Source organism: Polyodon spathula, chromosome 36, assembly GCF_017654505.1.
Source record: "Polyodon spathula isolate WHYD16114869_AA chromosome 36, ASM1765450v1, whole genome shotgun sequence".
Classification (NCBI taxonomy): domain Eukaryota; kingdom Metazoa; phylum Chordata; class Actinopteri; order Acipenseriformes; family Polyodontidae; genus Polyodon; species Polyodon spathula.
In genome coordinates this window covers 3,242,437-3,260,720 of record NC_054569.1, presented here as the reverse complement: position 1 = coordinate 3,260,720, position 18,284 = coordinate 3,242,437, and the positions used below count along the sequence as shown (strand labels likewise).

The following is an 18,284-nucleotide window of genomic DNA, read 5'->3' as shown; positions in this document are numbered from 1 at the left end:
ATTTACCCAAGCAACAATTAGGGCTGGATGATAACTGGACACTGGAATCTGCAATGCTTTTCTAAGTACAGTATAAAAGGACTTTTAAGGTCAGTCTTGATTGTTATTGACACAGGCGTAGCTCCACTGCCATACATTGAGCTCCCCAACCCTAAGAGAATTCGCTCAAAGTAAAGCATTCAAAAGGTCTTTGCTAGAAATGAAAAGCTGAACTAATCAATGATCAGGGAGTTCAGGGTCACAGAAGTTAATGAATGACAATACGATTTGAAGACTTTAGGGTATGAGAGCCATGCTCTCTCTGCCCCGGCACTCACAGACACCAGCGCCTCGCTGCTGCCCGTCAGCGTCAGCGTGCTGTTGGTCACGGATTTCTTGTGCAGCTGCGGGCTGGCGTCCGGCTTCACCTCGATGCTGCTCTTGGAGGAGCTGTCATTCACCTCGTTGTCCTCGGTCGGGATCTCCTCACAGTACCTGCACCAGGGAGGGGGACAGCATCTGTATGTCAAGATTATCAGCTCTGAGCACGCACAGAGCACTTCAGAGAGGATCTCTGAGCACGCACAGAGCACTTCAGAGAGGAGCTCTGAGCACGCACAGAGCACTTCAGAGAGGAGCTCTGAGCACGCACAGAGCACTTCAGAGAGGATGGTGCTACCGTCCTGACGGAGAACGACCTCCTCTGTAACAAGGGGCCAGCAACTGCAACCTCCTCACACTGAATTCTATACTGATCCACGTCCGGTTAGTCCTTACTACATGAACAGCAAGAGCTTCAACAGCCGGCCCTGGCATGCTGCAGTGTGGGATAGCCCTCTTTAAAAAAAAAAAAAAAAAAAAAAAAAAAAGGAAATGACTTCTCCAACCCAGGTTGTTTCATGCTTTCATGCATCAAGCCCACTGCAAAACACTGAACCAAGACTCAATGTGTCAAGACTCATTTTTGCCACCTTCAGACACAATGTGGGGCACGAGTTACACTAGCCACCTTTCCCTGGCATCACGCCCTCAATCGCACATGGAAATGGACGAACCTCCTCCCCATGGTCTGGTCCCCTAGAATTGGAATGACCCTACAAATATAACGAACGGCCTAATAATCACAGGACGTACACTGAAGAGGTCCTCGCAAGGGCAGTGACAGCACACGCCAGGTTAGGGGAGGGTGCGCACACATGTGCTCAGCACTCACCCCATGGTGTTGAAGTCATCGTCGGGGGGCACGTAGTCTTCGTCGTCGCTCGTTAGGCCCAGCTCGTTCCCGTAGCATTGGTGTACAAAGTGCCATAGCTCCTTGGGACACAGCGGCTGGGCAGGGGAGGAGAGAGAGGGGCAGGGGCACAGAGAGAGGGACCGGGAGAGAGGGGCGGGTTAACCTCTCCATGGAGAAATGTGCAGTGCTTGGAAAAAAGTGGGTAGAAATCTTACAGAAGGGAGTCTGAAATATATGGGTTGTGGTTTTAGATTTATACATGTATACATGTTAAAGTTATGTTTGAGAATATGTTTGTGCTATAGGATTGCATGTTCGTTATTAAATAATCATCAAAAAACACTCCATGACAGTTACACTGCGCTTCAACTGCACCAACCTAGTCCTGCCTTATTATGCTTTTGATTTGAATGTTTATATAAATAAACTGGCAAGGCAAAAGCGGCCAAACGATCAGGGGGTGTCATATTAATGAGCAGGTGAGGGCACTTGCCCACATCATATCCTGTGTCGGGTTACTGCACAAAACAAGACCTATTAAAACCCCACGACTTGAAAACAAAGTGGCGATTCACAAAAGCAGCAGCACACCTGTGTGTGTGCAGGACAGGGGCAGAGGATGTAACAGGTACCTTATCAAGCAATGCGTTCTGCCACAGTCTGAACATCATCATGTAGGTTCGGTCCCGGGCTCCAAATGAGGTAAAGAAGTGCTGTGGGGTACAAGCACTGGCTGATGAGCAGAAGAGGAGGAAGACCGAGGCTTCACAAGAGCACACGGTGACAGGCTGGAAACCCACAACTCAAACAGCATGGAAACAAATACACAAAACAGGTCTGCACAGGTTACGTTTACCTTGTGATCACAGAACATAAAAGCAGTGTTACTTACAGGTAAGAGCTATGCCTCGTTCTGGTCATAAACCCAGATTTGAATAGCAAACGGCGTTACCTTTTCAGTGTCAGTGCAAACTTGAATAGCATTGGGAATGAGGCGAGCGGTTTTCTCTTTTGTCATGTAGCAGATATCCTTCAGGCGTACAGTCAGCTGGGAGAGGGAGAGGAGGAGAAGGGAAGAGAGGGAGAGATCAGAGGAGAGAATCCCAGACTAAACATAACTAAAGGGAGGCTGCTCTTCATAAATGTCTTTTAATATCTTCTGAAGGCAGCTCTTTCAAATCCTGCAGAACCAAGCGTCAAGTGTGGGCTAGTATAAAAACAACTTGGGAGGCTTCAAAATGTAAGAAACTTTAGAACAGCGTTTAATTTAATGAAAAACTAAACAAAAACCACGGCATCAAAGCAGAGGCACCCTGTGCAGGTGCAACGAACAAAGAAACGATTTAGGAAGACGGATTCCACAATAATTCAGGATTGCAGCCGTCGGCAGAACCTTAAAATATGACTTTTGAAACTCATTCTGCAGGCTTGTTACGCAGGAAGGAAAGGAGGTTGCAGTTATTTTTGGCAGATTTCTTTGCAACTGTGACATTTGTGTTATAACCCAATTGCTTTAAAGCAGTGTCTCGGCGGCCTGCGTTCTGTAACCCAATTTCATTAAATACCAAAATTATAGATAGTAGTGTTTTGCTGTATTGACTGTTAATACTGCTGTACTGTGACTGCAATTGTCTTAGAGGTAATTTGCAGATTGCAAATACAGTGGAACTTTCGGACAGATGCACCTGGAAAAGAAACTTCTATGCATCTCTTGAAATAATACTGGAATACAGTACTATACTTTGCTATAAACAGGAAAAGCAGAAACTGTAATAAATGTGACGTTTATAACTTCTGTTAACAAGAATATGCCCTTCTCAACGGAACTCGGAGGTTCATGTAAACACACTACTGCATTAACAATGCATTAGCAAGGTAATGATGTATCCAGCGTTTATAACCACAGTTCTGGAAATATCAATTGCCTCGATAATGCATAAAGTTAAGATTACTTATCACAAGGGGAAGTATTGGCTTCAGGCTTCTAAAAACACAGCTGTTAAATATTTGTGCATTAGTTGCACGAGTTAAAACGATCCTGAACACACTATTAATAGACAGTACTGATTTTCTCCCCTAAAACATAGACGGTGGTGACATAGCTCTTACTGAACTGCTTTCACACTATAGGTCTGGACTAATGCTGAGCTGCTACTTTTGAAACAAAACATGCTTTTGCTTTATGCTTGAACCCAATTCTATATTATGATGCTTCCTGACCGCAGCACTGCAATAAACCTGCACACTCATCCCTGCCTGCTGTTGATTCGGGTCTGGTGCAGCAGTGTTAAACCCAGTCCTGCGCTGAATGTGTAATGCAGAGCCACTAGAAGCCTGTATCTCACAGAAACGTTTGCGCTGTTTATTTGTCTCTCCGAGGACGGGGTGCCTGAGAACCACGGCTTTAAAAAAGCAAAACCCTTAGATCAGGAAGCGAGAGAGAAGAGAAGCTCAGAAAGCAAAGTCCATACCAGCGTTTCCCATCTGAAGATGTTGCTATAGAAACAGATCCAGTTTTCGGAGAGGTAGAGCCGCCCCTGAAGAAGGATGTCCTTTTGCAGGGCGCAGGAGTAATCTGCCAGCAGAGAGGAAGGGTCGTTACTGACAACCTGCACTGCACTGAGCTGAACAGCAACCTGCACAGCTGCCCAGAGGATCGGATTTCTTTAATCTGGTACAACACACTGGAATATTGTATTCAAATAAGTGGCACCATATATATATATATATAACTACAATTAACATTGGGTTGTTACAAGCACCTATTAGATTGAGTTTAGTTATTACTAAACTCTTTACTGTAGTTTACACAGTATAGAGCCATGTGCAGTGTACAGTATATCCATACAGACATGTGTCCATACTCTTGTGTGTGTGTGTATAATATCCAGGTTGCAAAGCTAAGATGCATGTGTAAAGAAGGTATGCTATAATTTATCACTGTTCAATGGAGGGACGTGCTACAGATTTATTAACAGATTATCTGTACTGAGTTCCTCACCCACTATGAGCCGCTCTGTGTCTGGCAGCTGTTTAAATAACTTCCTGAAGTCTTCATTGCGCTGTTTATATGTTGGACTCAAAACCTGAAAAACACCAGAAACGGCATCACAATATTTTTAGTAACTTGTCTGGGCCACTCTTGCACTGAGAGACCATGCACCCCGCTAGCATCCAGGTCTGCACTATTCATAAAGCATTAGCTTGCACTGCAGCCCTACTCGGCTTAATGGCTTGCGCTTTGTGAATACGGGCCTTAGGCATGATGTCATAATCAGATGCAGCTACAGGATTGGTCTGGAACCCGATGGATTCCAAAGGGACAGATTAACCAACTGGCTCATGTGAACAGTCCTAGCTCAGCACAGCATGCTGTCAATCCCTTTCCAGGAGGAGAGATCTTTCCATTCCAGGGCTGTTGTAAAGGGGCCAGTCTGAACAGCGTAAGGAGGAGGTGTGGTGAAGTGGTACCAGGCACAGCAAGGCTATCACTGTTTGCATACGCCACTGAGCAAACACAGTGCTGGGGAATCCTCCTGAACACAGACAGGCTCCCAGAGCTAACTGCAATAACTAACTAACCACTAGAGGTATCACAATGAAGGGCTCATCACTACAGCAGCAACGGCTTGACTGAATAAAACCATGTGCATGTACAATGAGCAGAGGGTAACTGGTCAAGCAAGAATTCACCATCAGGGCAATTTATCTATTATGAGCATCTAAAACAGAGGCGGATTTATGTAACACCACCTTGGAGTTTGTAAACCTGAATTTTTGTAATAATGTAAATAACCCAGAACCATTATTAATATTATCATTCCTCTAATTTTAGAATGCAAATGTATATTTCTAATGGTTTATTTGACAGAATGTTCTATATAATACATCCGTTCTTATAAGGATAGGCTTTACATATAGTTAAACTCAACACCACATAAACAGAGCGCTTTTAGAAAAGGAAGCCAGACCTTCCGTGTCACGATAATTCGTTCACTATTTATAACAGATTCACAGCTTGTCAGCATTTTTAGAGTCGGACTAAAGACAGATGAATCAGCGCTGAGGAATTAGTGTTTTAAGATAACTGCTCAGAAACACATCCTGTGTACAGTACAAGTCAGGGTCTCGCCAGGTGCTCCCACATTTAGTGCTGCAGAGGCGCATTCCCACACACCCTCACAGCTGCTACATTCAAGTTTTTCACAAGGACATAAACCCCTCGGAACGCCCTTTCCAGCTCTATCCTATGGGCAGCATGTTTTCAGTTTGTTTGTGGAGAGATTTCTCAGCCACCTTGCAACCTGCATTCTCATGTTCTAATCCCACAACAAAATATTCACAATGTAACATATAGCCAGGGTTTAATACCCATTGCTGACCTCCGTGGGTGAAGTGCATAACCCACTGTGCCAGCTACTGCAGCCTCATATAATCCTGGGCAAAAGAGTTGGGGAGTGGAGGTAGCTCTGGCTAGGCAAGGAGACACACTTACTGCTGGAATATCTTCTGAATCCAGGTCTTCCCACTCCTCCTCCTCCTCCAACTCCTCCAGAGTAGCACCCTGCAGTCTCTGCAGGTACCACAGCACCTGGGCGTCCTCCAAATCAGTGACATGATCCCAGTCCAAAACAGAGTCACTCATAGCCATGCTGGAGAGAGACAAACCCTCTGCGATTTCAGCTCTGGATTCACTACTCTTTCAAAACGATCCTGGCAGACTCCGATCCGGTCCTCTGATTCCCCCAAATCAACTTCTGTTTCCTCGCTGCGCTTATCAAATCGCTTTAGTCACCGTTGCGGTTAATTATTGACTTGCATCACCGTGCACGTCCCGCCTATCTCTGCAAACACAGAAACGCCGGCCGCTTTCGATTACAGTTGAGAGATAAAGGCTTTGCAACACCGAAGGCCCATCCAGACTTGTCATGCTTTTATTACTGCCCAGCCTGTGGACCCTGCTGACTTTGAGCACATGCTTTAAATGAATGCACTATAGTAACCGTGATTCTTTGCTAGAGTTTTTATTTTCCCCAGACGTTTCCTGTGCTTGCTAGCAACAGGCTTGGCTGCTGCCTGGACTGAAGAGTGAAGAGTGCAGAAAGATTGCAACCAGCTGGAAATTAAATCATGACAATACTCCCTCTGCTTCAAGTGAAAGCTGCCAGAACTCTCAGCGGTGCAAGGATACACATAAAGCACTCAGAACTAGTAAAGCTGAGCTCGAAGCTTGTAGCTGCCAGTGATGCGCTGTGTCTTAGTATTAAATAAGAGAACAGAAAGTTTCAGAGAAGAAGAAAACACACACATCGCATCCAGGGAAAAAGGAGGGATCAGGTAGCCAGGTAAAGAGAAGACTGGTGCGCCTTTCTGGAAACTGTTCTGTCGGGGTCCAGCTGTCAGGTGCTGCTCTGAAACTGCTCCAGTTATGCCAGTAATGTGGGAGTGAAAAGCTGACCCATTCCCCAGTGCCCACCCTGCATGTCAGTGTAACAAGGACAAAGGCAGCCAGGCTGCACTGCTGAAGCTGGACTGAACGTGATGGGCTTTATTCAGCAGCAAAGTCTCTCCCAGCCTTGCTACAGTTCTTAAGAGTTGCAGCAAACATGTACCCACGCCTTTCCTCTTTCATTGAAGCCACTGTTTTCTCCTTTAATAGAGGCAGGCACCCCAGTGTATAAGCACGGATTTTTAAAACAGCTGAGGAGTCTTGCTCTTAAAAAGTGCTTTTCAAAAAGTTTAAAAGTGTGGTCCCTCTGGAAGAACAGCATGATAATCAGGAAAAATCTACTGCTTCCTCAAATGATTGTAGAGAAGTGAAGCAAAGGCTCTTTGCATGAAAGGGACAAGCAGTTTGGCTTTTTCTCCTTTAACGTCTATAAATTATTACCAACAACAGAGAAGAAACATGTGGAACTTTATAGCAATCCGCTTGAGGCTTGCACGGAATCCTGCCCTTCTGAATTTCCAAGCAGTGCAACAGATTTGTCCAAAAGTACCAAACTGTTTTAGTTTTGGACTGAAAAAATCCTCTGGATGATGAGAAAAACAATTATCAAAAAACAAAATGATACAGATAAATCAAAACTGTGATTTAATCCACCTATGAAACCACAAGGCTAGTGGTAGAACACTGTAGTCGTCAGGTCTCCATCACTCAATACTGGGAAGTGCCAGTGAGAGCCGTGGAACTAGATCATCTTTGAAGCAAAATGACAAGACTGGCAGCACCTGCTGCCCAAAAGAGGACTGACCCGAAGGTGCCGCCAATTACAGTACAGAGCAATGAGAACAAACAAAAACCTGCCTGCACTGCAGTCTCTGATCCCAACACTTTCTTACAAAACAACAAGGCGTGCAGCCAGCAAAGTGGGAGGGGTTTGTTTTCAGACATGACAGGAGGGGGGTTGGGGGGGGGGGTTCTGCTTTCCTTAAAAACATCCTCCTTGTCCAATCAGGGCAGGGCTGGAGGGTTTTTAAACGAGAAGCAGATGTATGATATGTGGAAGTGGGGGAGCTGTTGACAGAGAAGCAACAGCGAGAGTTATGAAGACTGAAGAGAGCCCCCTCCTCTTTCAGAGGAGCAGTAGTGTGTACAGTTAGTAAAAAAAAACAAAAAACAAAAACAACCTTTTCAGGATGAGTGACCTTGAAATCACACTTTTTACAAGACAGGTTACGAAACTGTAGGGAAAACTTCATTGTCTGGTTGATTTGCTTGACTTCGTAAAATTCAAGTTAAGCAACTAATGGAGCCTAAGAAATAGACATTGTCTGTCTTGAATTAATATGAAAAACAACAAAGTAACGCTGTTATGAATTTGCATAAAAAAAGCACAAAAGATACGTTTCTGTTTTTAACTCAGGAACAGACGCTCAATGTAATGAACTTTTGAAGTGGGGTACATAAAATCATGTGTGAGATTCTTAGCCCCTGGTGGTTGCTGCACACAACTCCTCCACCACCATCATCACACAGTACAGCTCTCTCTCTATGTTTCACGCTCAATGGAATCAGCCTTTCCCAATGGCAAACGTGCCCGGCCCCTCCTCTCCACCCTTAGCTAGCCTGAGGGGTGAATGAACTCTGGGGCCATTCTATTTGACAAGGGTGGGGGGCGGGTTCTACACATGCCAGAGAAGGAAAAACAACTGGCAGACTGCTAAAGACGTGACTCATAGGTCTCAGAGAAGCTCACATCCTTTACACTGGAGCAACGATTCCAGGGAGAGCTCTGCAGTCCACAGCAGCCTCTGCAGTCCAAACAGTTAAACCCCACACACATAAGCTGCCAGGGTATCCTGTACAATCCACACTGTAAAGCACATACCTTCACAGCTAAAACACCATAGAATACCATACAGGACACTTGCACACCTTGTACTGTATAGAGCACTACATAACACAATAAAGGTGTGCTTTATAGTGCGAAAGTTACTGCAGTGTCCTAGGGTTTCCTTACCAAACACTTGCAACGCAATCTGCTTCATGGCAATGCAGAACACCATCAATGAATCAACAGCAAACAGTTTAGTTCAATACAGACAGCAGTAAAAAACACAGCAGCCACTGCAAGCAAGCAACACGGCACATGCAGAGGAGAACCGATGCAAAACCCATGCCTTCACTATTTCTGTACAAATCTAATTTAAATGATTGGTAAACAAGAATGCCTAAAATGGAAAGGGATTTCCCAGCGCCCTAAGCAACGGATTTGCCATGGCTCCGCCCAGGTTATGCATTAACTTTCAATATGCCTGTAAAACATAAAGCAACTGGACCCTGCAGCCGTGCTCGAAGCATCTGTGAGCTTCTCAGAGTCCGACATAATGTGAGCAAAATCCACTGCATTGACAAAACCCCAAAAAACCTTTCCAGTTCTAAAGCGATTAAGAAAGAAGCTTAAGACTACTCACAAGTTCCTAAGATAAGTGTCTTAATTGTTTTAGACCTGGTTTGGCAACTCTTATTGAGTGGGTGTATCCTTTGTGAAAAATGTGCTGGTGCCGCGTTTAAAGTAAATAGCTTTGCGTATGTTTTGTCAGGAAGGAAAGGCAATGAAATGTTCGTTAACCTACAGTATGTCTGTCATTAACTCAGAGAACAACTTCACACAGTACAGTGCTTATGCTGCCTTACTGTGCGTGGAGGCATTTAACCCAGCGAGTTTCTGTGCAGCGAAGGGAGGGTCCTTAATAACTTTCTAAAGCGTTGTTTGGTGATGGAAATGGTGTGGTCACGTATTTGTTTTCGATACTGCCAGATACTCATTAACAGGATGGAAATGCGAAACAAGCATTGATTTAAATGTTGAAATAAATACTGCATGCATGCAAACACACATATTAGTGTACTGGTCATAGGGTTCAAGGATGCGTTCTGTTAGAATATATTCAAGTGTCTGTGAGCAGAAAGCTATAGACCTTGTGTTCAATTCCTTGAGCAGTGAGTCTGTTTGAACTTTGTTCTACAAAATCAGCCAGTGCCAACTGAGATAGTTATTTTGCAAAGTGAACTTTTGTCCCCTCGGAATGAAGCCAAGAGCAACACCCTCTCCCTGGAAACCAACCCCACGGAAAGCTGCTGGGCCTGCAGTAAACCAAGACCCACTCACTGAGGAACACACAGAAACCAAAACACAATCCTGAAACTACGACTTGCAGCTCGCTGTAGCCAGGCAGAGCCAGGGTGTGGCGGGGCTCGTACAAGCTCAGACGGTCCTGTACAAATATTCCCACATATTTTTTGTCCGATCCTGTATAGAAAACCAGAAAAGGATTTTGGAAGGGGGTGTATTTTTCTATTGACGTGGCTGAAGGCAAGTCACAATAAAAACTAAAGCAAAGGCAGGTTCCTGTTGGGCCTGGGTCATGTGCTGAATAGATTCATGTCATTTCAGACAAGAACATTCAAACTATGTAACAAATAGTCTGTGTAGAAGTGAGAGGTAACCTATATCAGCATGGACTGACAATGGCTCTCTTGTTTGTGTGCTGTGTTATCAGCCATTCTGTTACTGGAGGGCTAATGCACATCATGGGTTACACTGCCAGTCACACATTTCTGGATTTGAATAATGAACGTTCAGGAACTCTGGACAGTGCTGCACTGTTTTAGTTACTAAGAAAATGTTTTGTTGAATACATTATGAATTATATGAAATTCAGAACTAAAAAAAGTATTTACAGATCAGCTCAATAATAATGAGACTCCCTACCCCAACATTCATAGCTACATGATCTCTTCTTTTTCTATTTAACATATAGACCCTTCCATAAGCCAGAATAAATCCATCTGTTCAAGCTGCTCCTGGGGGCTGCTTAGGGGACCTATCTCATGGTCATTGCAGCTTCTCATTGCATTGGCTGGGTTTGTCCAGAACAACATGAACAGCACTGTAGAGCCGAGCTCAAGGGGTCGGATTTCATGAGCTTATGCTTTCAATGCAAAGTGTGCACCACGTTTAAGAAAATACATCTTATTGTGTAAACTAGCCATGCACAAACCCACGGGGAACAGTGTTTTGTAATGTATTGGAGGGTTTTGTATTTTTACATAAATGCATGAGCAGGCGAGACAAACCACTGGTAAACAATGTGTGAACAAGCAGTGACCAGTTTAAAGGTAGATTCCACTGATCCTGAGCAGATCGAAGTTCTTTCCTTACTAGTCATGCTTACACCAACAAGCAAACACCTTTTTATACATAATTTAGAACACTCAAATATGCAAACTTTGCACCGGGACGCTCGAGCAAAGCATCTCAAGTTGACTATGTGTGTCAGTTACTTATATTTATCAATGCAACAGTTTGTTAAATTACTAATAATGCTTCAACATGTTTGCATTGACAAATGCAATATTCCTACTAAACTACTGCATTCCAGAAGCTTGAACATTCACGCACGCACGCACGCACGCACGCACGCACATTACACAGGCCAGTCAGCACAGGATAGAAAAGGAAGCTAAAAATACAAATCATGCTTACTCTCATGATGTGTTGTCTTTCATGCTGAGAAGACAGAGAGAAGGAAGACAGAAGAAAAAAGGAAAAAAGAATATAAGATAGACAAGGGTCTGACACGATCACAGGAAACACAGTGAAGAGAAACGGGACAGCAGGACGGTTCAGCATTAACTAAGAGGTTAGTAGCAGTAGCAGTAGTAGTGATAGTCATAACAGGACAGGTAAGCAAAAGGCACAGATGGACAAGCATGCAGGAGTTTGGAAAGTCTGTAGGTCTTCCTAGCATATGAAATAATAATGCACAGTTTGCCCTGGAGCAAAAGCTAAGGAAACCTGCCCCCTGGTCTCTCCACCTACACAGCACTAAACCAAAACCTGCTCTGCTTTAAGACCTGAGCAGAATGACAGCTTTGCCACTGAAGATTTCAGAGGGTATAAAAAAGTGTTGCACTGCCCCCTCGTGGTCAACAAGCTGTATTACTTGTTTATTTCTTTAGTTTGTTTTTTACAGTTGGGTCGTGGACTCAAAGAGCCTACCTTTCAACCTACCACTGCCATGTGTTCTGGACCCTTCCTGGTTATGACACTTAGAGTGAATATAGAAGGAAATCCAAGCAAACCAGTCACAATACCTTCACAGACAGAAAGCTGTTACTGATAGCTCTTTTGTTGCAAGTCCTTTTTCTATTTGTTGCTCAACTACCCCAAAGTCAGGCTAAGAAAATGCACTACTCAGAATTAGCTTAGGATCACTTTTTTTTTTTTTTTTTTTTTTTTAATTCCTGATAATGCTTGTAAATAAGGAATGTCTGCTATTCTCCAATTCCCAAGACAAGCAGGTTTCAGGTGTGGGTTATTTGCAGCTTTTTCACGGGACTGGGCATCCACACGTCTGAACACAGCGTTACCACACACAGCACTCTGACCCAGAGAAGCTGCGGTTCGCAGGCTGGGAAAGCTACAGCCCACTGCGTTCCATCATCAAGCGGAGCCGAGATCCTCAGCACTCTCTCCTCTTGTCAATCCAACGCCCCCATTTCACAGCCTTTTAACCCACAGTCTTCCACAACACTGTTTGCCCTGTTTACAATGTACCATCATGCTTGTTTACAGCACCTGTTGCTCTCGTTCAATTGCTAGATGTTAAGCTGGGTGCCATCGCTGCCCTTGTCCAGGGGAGACTCTTCCAACACAGCCAGCCCCTGATATAGAAGCATCTGCACACAGATTTACAGGTCTCCACAGCATTATTAAAACCAACTGAAAAGAGACCCATCTACCTTCTGTTCAAACACTTCTCTGTGATACAAACCGCGCAGTTTTGCAAACCCAGCAGCTGTAATAAATTCGACCAACCCAGGACTGTTTTGAAGCGGAGACACACCTGCTGGTGATAAGTCCTTATACAAAACAGGATGGTGCATTTTACATTACAAACACAGACGCACAGAAAATAAATATATATATAAAAAAGAGAGAGACACTTACATTGTACCAGCTTTGGCTTTTCTGTAAATAAAAAGAGAGAGACAGCAGTGAGTTAAACTGAAAAGCACAAGAGTTCATTTCAATGGAAACATGACATCCAGAGGTTATTAATCAAGCACATATTAAAAACACAAAGCCCTCAAGAGACTGCCCTTCACCTTGAGTAGCCGTGTGTAGCGCACCCTGCTTGCCCAGACTGTCACGCCTGTGAACAGTTTGACTTTATTAACCTGCATCTCAAATTCACAGAATTAGCACAATTCATTATTTTACTAACAGGCTCACACACACACACAGATCAATACGCTAATGTGAATTACCTCTTGACTCGAATAGCTCAAGTACCTATGCTGCGTACAAAAATTGCTATTGATAAATAGTTTAACCCTTTAAGGTTTTTTTTTAATTTTTTTTTGTGTGTTGTCAAAGCCTTTGTCAAAGCGCACACTCTCTCTGTTAGCTGTAGTTATTCCGCTAGAGAACACAGCTGTCGAAGTGTACTTGGTTCATTTTCTGTTGCTGAATTTGCTGCCTGTCCATCGACTGACACATCCAGGTCGTAATAAACAAACAGCGCAGGAATCGAAAGCCGAGATCGCTGTGCCGACAGCTGGAGCAGCTGGTGTTAGTGAACCCGTAGCTGCCCTGTAAGCTAGTGTTTCAGAAGAGCCCAGGGCTGATCAGGGCAGAAACAGGTCTTGCACACCTATACTTCACGGATGTCGGTAGCCAGGTCTCACTTTTCAAACCCCTGCCATACATTTTTATTCTAAAAGGTTTTGAGTTCTGTCTCTCCTGTATACAGATTTCACTCTCTTTATTTTTTATTTCACCTGTGTCTATACTATGCCACAAAGTATCTGAAGCCAACAGAGTGGAAAGGTCACATTGTCACCTGATTTCTAGAGAACTAGGAAACAAAGGCACATGGGAAAACGTTCCTGTTACATTGTGCAATAGAGAGAATTAAAAAAAAAAATCTCAATATTAAAGCAATACAAGTCAGAACCATTCAAAATAACTGCAAAAGGTTTTGCTATTTGTTCATGAATATCACTTGGCATTTGAATAACTGCATACAAATAAAGCATCATATCAGATTCATTCACCTCTTTCAGAATATGAAGTTGATGTGTAGTGCTTCTTTGACCCCACAAGGTGGCAGTGTTTTCATTTCTTGAAGTTAGTATTGTCTTATGACCTTTTGCATAGACAGGTCACTGGTTCTCACCCGCACCCCAGGCACACACACACACACACGTACACGGCCGCCTACACATGAAACAGGATTGCCTTTTGAAATTTTAAAGAGAGGTTTGTCTGATTGTGCGTGTGGAGCACAACTAACTCCGAATCCCATTTCGAACAGTAAAAACAGTGCACTGGTATGCAATTAGCAACCACAGCTGTATCCCGCTGTCTGCCACTGCACTCCCTGAAAAAGATGTTTAGTATACCTTACGGAATTACACAGTCGTCTTCTAGTCATCTTAGATCTGAATATATAGGAACAGGACAGGAGAGTTTACCATGGCCAGAATACAGTCAGAGAACCCAGCATTCAGCAGGAGTTTACTCCTTTCAAAATGCTGGCTAAAGTCTGGGGCAAATGCTTTGCTGTTTGTTCATCTTTCATTAACTTGTATTGAAAAATAACTGGCTAGCAAGAGCAAGCTTTAGAGTACTGTGCACACAGCTCTCCAATCAGTACCCACGGACAGGGCAGCTGTACCGGATTCACACGCTGCTACCAGATCCAATCAGGAACTCTGGATAAACTAGAGGGGCTCTGGAGGCTACAGCTCACAGGAGGAGGGGAGGGGACAGCGAGGGTAGAAAAGGAACTGGAGGTGAATGCTTACTTTGAGCAGGTTTAGCCTGTCATACTGGAAAGAAAACAAACAGAAGAAATTAACAGCAACAGAAAGGGAAAGGAAGAAAACGAAACAAAATTAAATACAAAAAAAAATAAAATAAATACAAGAATATTTAGGACATGAGACTTGACTGTACCCGGACAGAGTTGAGGATTGAGTACAAATGAGCTACTGTAGCCATGACAATACTGTAAAAGGCAGAAATGTGTACATTCTTGTGAAGGGATGGAAAGAAGACTCCTATTGCACAGCAGATTAATTTATTCCAGCTTTCAAGCACGATTAACTGCAGTGTACAGGTAACAAGCTCACATTAAACTCATACTAAAACCAAGAACGGATCACACCGCTATGCACCGGGAGTAGTACAGTATTACTATGCCGTACAATGATACTGAAGAGCACACTGCAATTTACTGCAGTACTATCTCAATGGCTTGCTAAGAGTGCTGAGCGTCACTGTGTAATATCCTTTAAACCCATTTATAAAATATTAGAACTGATCCTTACACTACAGCCCATACCCTCACTCAGGTAACTTGATAAGATGCAAACACACAGTATTCAACACTATACAGCAACAGTGGACTGTACTCTGTACTTCTACCCTATTCTCGCTCTGCTTCCGCAGTCAGCTTTAACAATCTAAATAACACCGGAACTAAATGTAAACCCTCCCTATCACAGACCCTACTGTGTATGCTATTTGAGGCTACGGCTCAGAGCGTTATCGTGGAAGAATTTGCGGTAGATCATTTAATTAAAAATATACCCCTGTCTTAATTGTGCTTTGCACCAATTTTGGCTTTAAGTATTTTTACTTCACCAGCAAGAAGAAACTAAGCAAATGTAATATTCAGTGCTGCCCCTTTATAATGCTGCAGACAGCAGTCATAGTTAAGAGGCTGTGGGATGTGTGTTCCACGACCACACCGCATCATTACTGGTTCTGCTGTGAACAGAGACCTCTTATACGACGCAGTACTCCAGTTTCCTCAAATTGAAGTTCAGAGCTGGATTCGTGCAAGCACAGCGCCGTAAACCTAACCTATCCTCACTGAGCTCCCAACACAGTGTGACGTCCACTGAGCCCGCGCTAACACGGAGAACAATAAGCAGATCACAGAGAGCTGTGCTGCCAGGAGCATGCTCCTTTCCACTAGCCACACTTCCCAGACTTGTTTTTATTGCATTAGTCCAGGTTGGAAGAACTCATGTTGTGGGAAAGACATGAAGCCCTACAGACACAGTGTGTGTGTGTGTGTCTGTGTTGTTGTGACCTGTGACCTTGCAGGAGTCCTATATGCAAGTGCATCTGTACAATGACATAACGCTTCTCTGCAACGTGTGAATAGCAATATTAAAATGCCCTTTAGATGCAATGTGATCACCAATCAACAGCCTGAAGCAAAAACTGTCAAAATGTTTTGGGAATACACAAGGTTTCTGTTCTCCAGAGTGAAAGAGGAATGTAAAATCTACTGTACTAGCTGATTGTAGTAAAGAAATAATTAACTAACACGCTAGGGAAGTAGACTCTCTATAGGACGGGATGCCATTTTCAACTGAGCCTATGAATGTTGCAACAAAGAAATGCATTGCATCATTCCAGATTGTGCTGCATAAACTCCCCAGGGGTGTAGAGTTGGAATCTAGTCAAAGCCGAGGGGAGTATTTGGACAAGAGCAAAAATTAAGGCCTTTTTCAAGTCAGAAAGAAGCAGCTTGCAATGTGTTATCGGCTTGCACGGCACTCACATTAGCATTGTGCTCGGTGCAGCAAAGCCAGAGTGCCTGTTAACCAATGCAAGGACTAAACAGCAGTCATAGCAACACATTTTTAAGGTGGAAAGTATGATGCATGATTATTAACAATAGAAAATGTACATCTCAAAGCTGGTTGCTCATCTGCACAGTAGAATCTGGGACATCAGAAACGTTCAAAAGTTTCTTTTGTAAATGCTGGGATTGATAACCCAAAACGAAAGCCGGTTTTGAATGAGAGGAGGGGTTTACACACTGAGATACAGCAGGGGGTTGGAGATGGAGAGCCGTGATGCACACACACACACGCACGCACGCACGCACGCACGCACAGAGCAGGGCGCAGGACACACAGGGTGATGTAGAACAACAGAAAAGAAGAATACTGCTTACTTTGGAAAGTCGCTTGTGAGACTAGGCATGCATAGAAGAGAATAAAAGAAAAATCACAAAATAAAACTGCGGCAGCAACAGATGCACTCACAGTCACAGCATCGCTACACTTCACACGCTAATGCAAAAAAACAGACACACTAACAAAATGCCAAACCAATACTAAAGCAGCCGGACAGCAATTTGATGTAGCAGCTTCTCCACTACTGTGTTCAATGGAGTGGCCCGACCATGAGCTACAGTACTGTGTGCAGACAGCCCCAGTTTGGAGGAACCCTTGTCTTTAGCTGAGCCTGTTTTTGGAAAACATGTGACTGCTCTGTGTTAATAACACCAAGATGGCAGCACATAACACTGATAGGGTGCACAGGAAGTGCTGGGATCCTCTGAGAAACCCAATTGGCAATAACTACCCAGGATATCATAACGATCAATACAAAACTAAACCAGCATCAAGCATGAATGAATGTTACTGACTACAGATCTGCTAGACTGCTAGCAGAGCAGTGTAGGTTTTTAGAAGAAATGTCACACGGTTTACTACATCATCGGGCACCGCCGAGTGGAAAAGGGGCATGATTCTGCCTCCGCAGCATGACTAGGTAACCCCTACACACCCTCACCCCTCTCTGTGTAAAGAAGATCTCCTTCCCCCTGGCCTCTGTCGATCTCCACTTAACTTCCAACTATGCGTTCTTGTCCTGATTTCTATTGGTTTGGGCACACCAGCGCACCTTCGTTCCCATACGACCGTATGTCACATGCCTGTCATGGCCACATGATGTGTTTGTGGTACCTTTCTACTGTAGCACGCTGCTTTTCAACTTGCTCTTAACTTACGGCTCTAGGTTGAAAAGTCTGAATGAATTCTGACAGAATAAATCAAATCAGAAATTCTCCATTCAGCAGTTCTGGAGAAGGCAGATGCAAGCCTCCGCTGGCCCAGAGCGCATCAGGGCTTGATCTGAGGAATAACGGGCAGGAGGATGACTTGAGCTACCTCACTAGGCTGGCAGACTGGATCGCGCTGTAAACAATATAAGTGGCTGAGCTGTTTTAGTTTTCCTGTGAAGTCCAAAACCAAATTCAAGTCTTCAATGTCTTCATGGCACCGCTGGAATGGACCCCCCCCCCACCCCCACTCCCTCGTCACTCACCTTGGAGTTCTTGCCGCCGCTGCGGCCTGACTGTGAGGAGTAGCTGCGCTGGACCCCTTGCTCGGGGGTCGAGGGCGATTTATCCGAGGAGTGGTCCGAGCCCTTCTCCACCATGTTCTCACCCTCCACGCTCTGGGGGGTGGGCGATCGCGAGCGCTTGCGAAGGATGGGCGAGCAAGCGGGCGTGCTCCGGTTTGAGTTACTGGCAGTGCTGGGGACACAACAGAAGAGAAGAAATCAAATAAACATAAAAGATAACAAATATCAATACTCCCGCCTCCCCTTCCCGCTGTCACACACCCAGCACGCACACACGCACACACGCACCCACACTAGAGCTAAAGCATATATATGCATATGTAATGTCTTTGCAATATTATTATGATTGTAATTCTATTTATTTCTCGCTGTATTCTTAATTG

The 18,284-nt window shown here is 44.2% G+C and overlaps 2 protein-coding genes across 5 annotated transcripts in view; one reads left to right on the top strand and one right to left on the bottom strand.

The window, feature by feature from the left end:
- Positions 1–174, top strand: part of LOC121303957 (scavenger receptor class F member 1-like) — a 4,310-nt gene extending 4,136 nt beyond the window's left edge. Inside the window, exon 8 of the mRNA XM_041234859.1 lies at positions 116–174. Coding sequence (XP_041090793.1) covers positions 116–174 — 59 coding nt within the window. The remainder of the gene's footprint in view (positions 1–115) is intronic.
- LOC121304005 (protein Aster-B-like) overlaps positions 7–18,284 on the bottom strand; it is a 74,950-nt gene continuing 56,672 nt past the window's right edge. For 2 of the 4 annotated variants that reach the window (XM_041234928.1, XM_041234926.1), the window contains 9 exons: positions 17,863–18,073; positions 12,673–12,693; positions 11,206–11,229; positions 4,215–4,299; positions 3,685–3,788; positions 2,166–2,261; positions 1,846–1,926; positions 1,193–1,308; positions 7–474 (listed from right to left, as the gene is read on the bottom strand). In XM_041234928.1, coding sequence (XP_041090862.1) covers positions 213–474; positions 1,193–1,308; positions 1,846–1,926; positions 2,166–2,261; positions 3,685–3,788; positions 4,215–4,299; positions 11,206–11,229; positions 12,673–12,693; positions 17,863–18,073 — 1,000 coding nt within the window. In that variant the 3' untranslated portion in view covers positions 7–212. The remainder of the gene's footprint in view (positions 475–1,192; positions 1,309–1,845; positions 1,927–2,165; positions 2,262–3,684; positions 3,789–4,214; positions 4,300–11,205; positions 11,230–12,672; positions 12,694–17,862; positions 18,074–18,284) is intronic. The other 2 variants (XM_041234929.1, XM_041234927.1) reach the window with 1 other exon arrangement.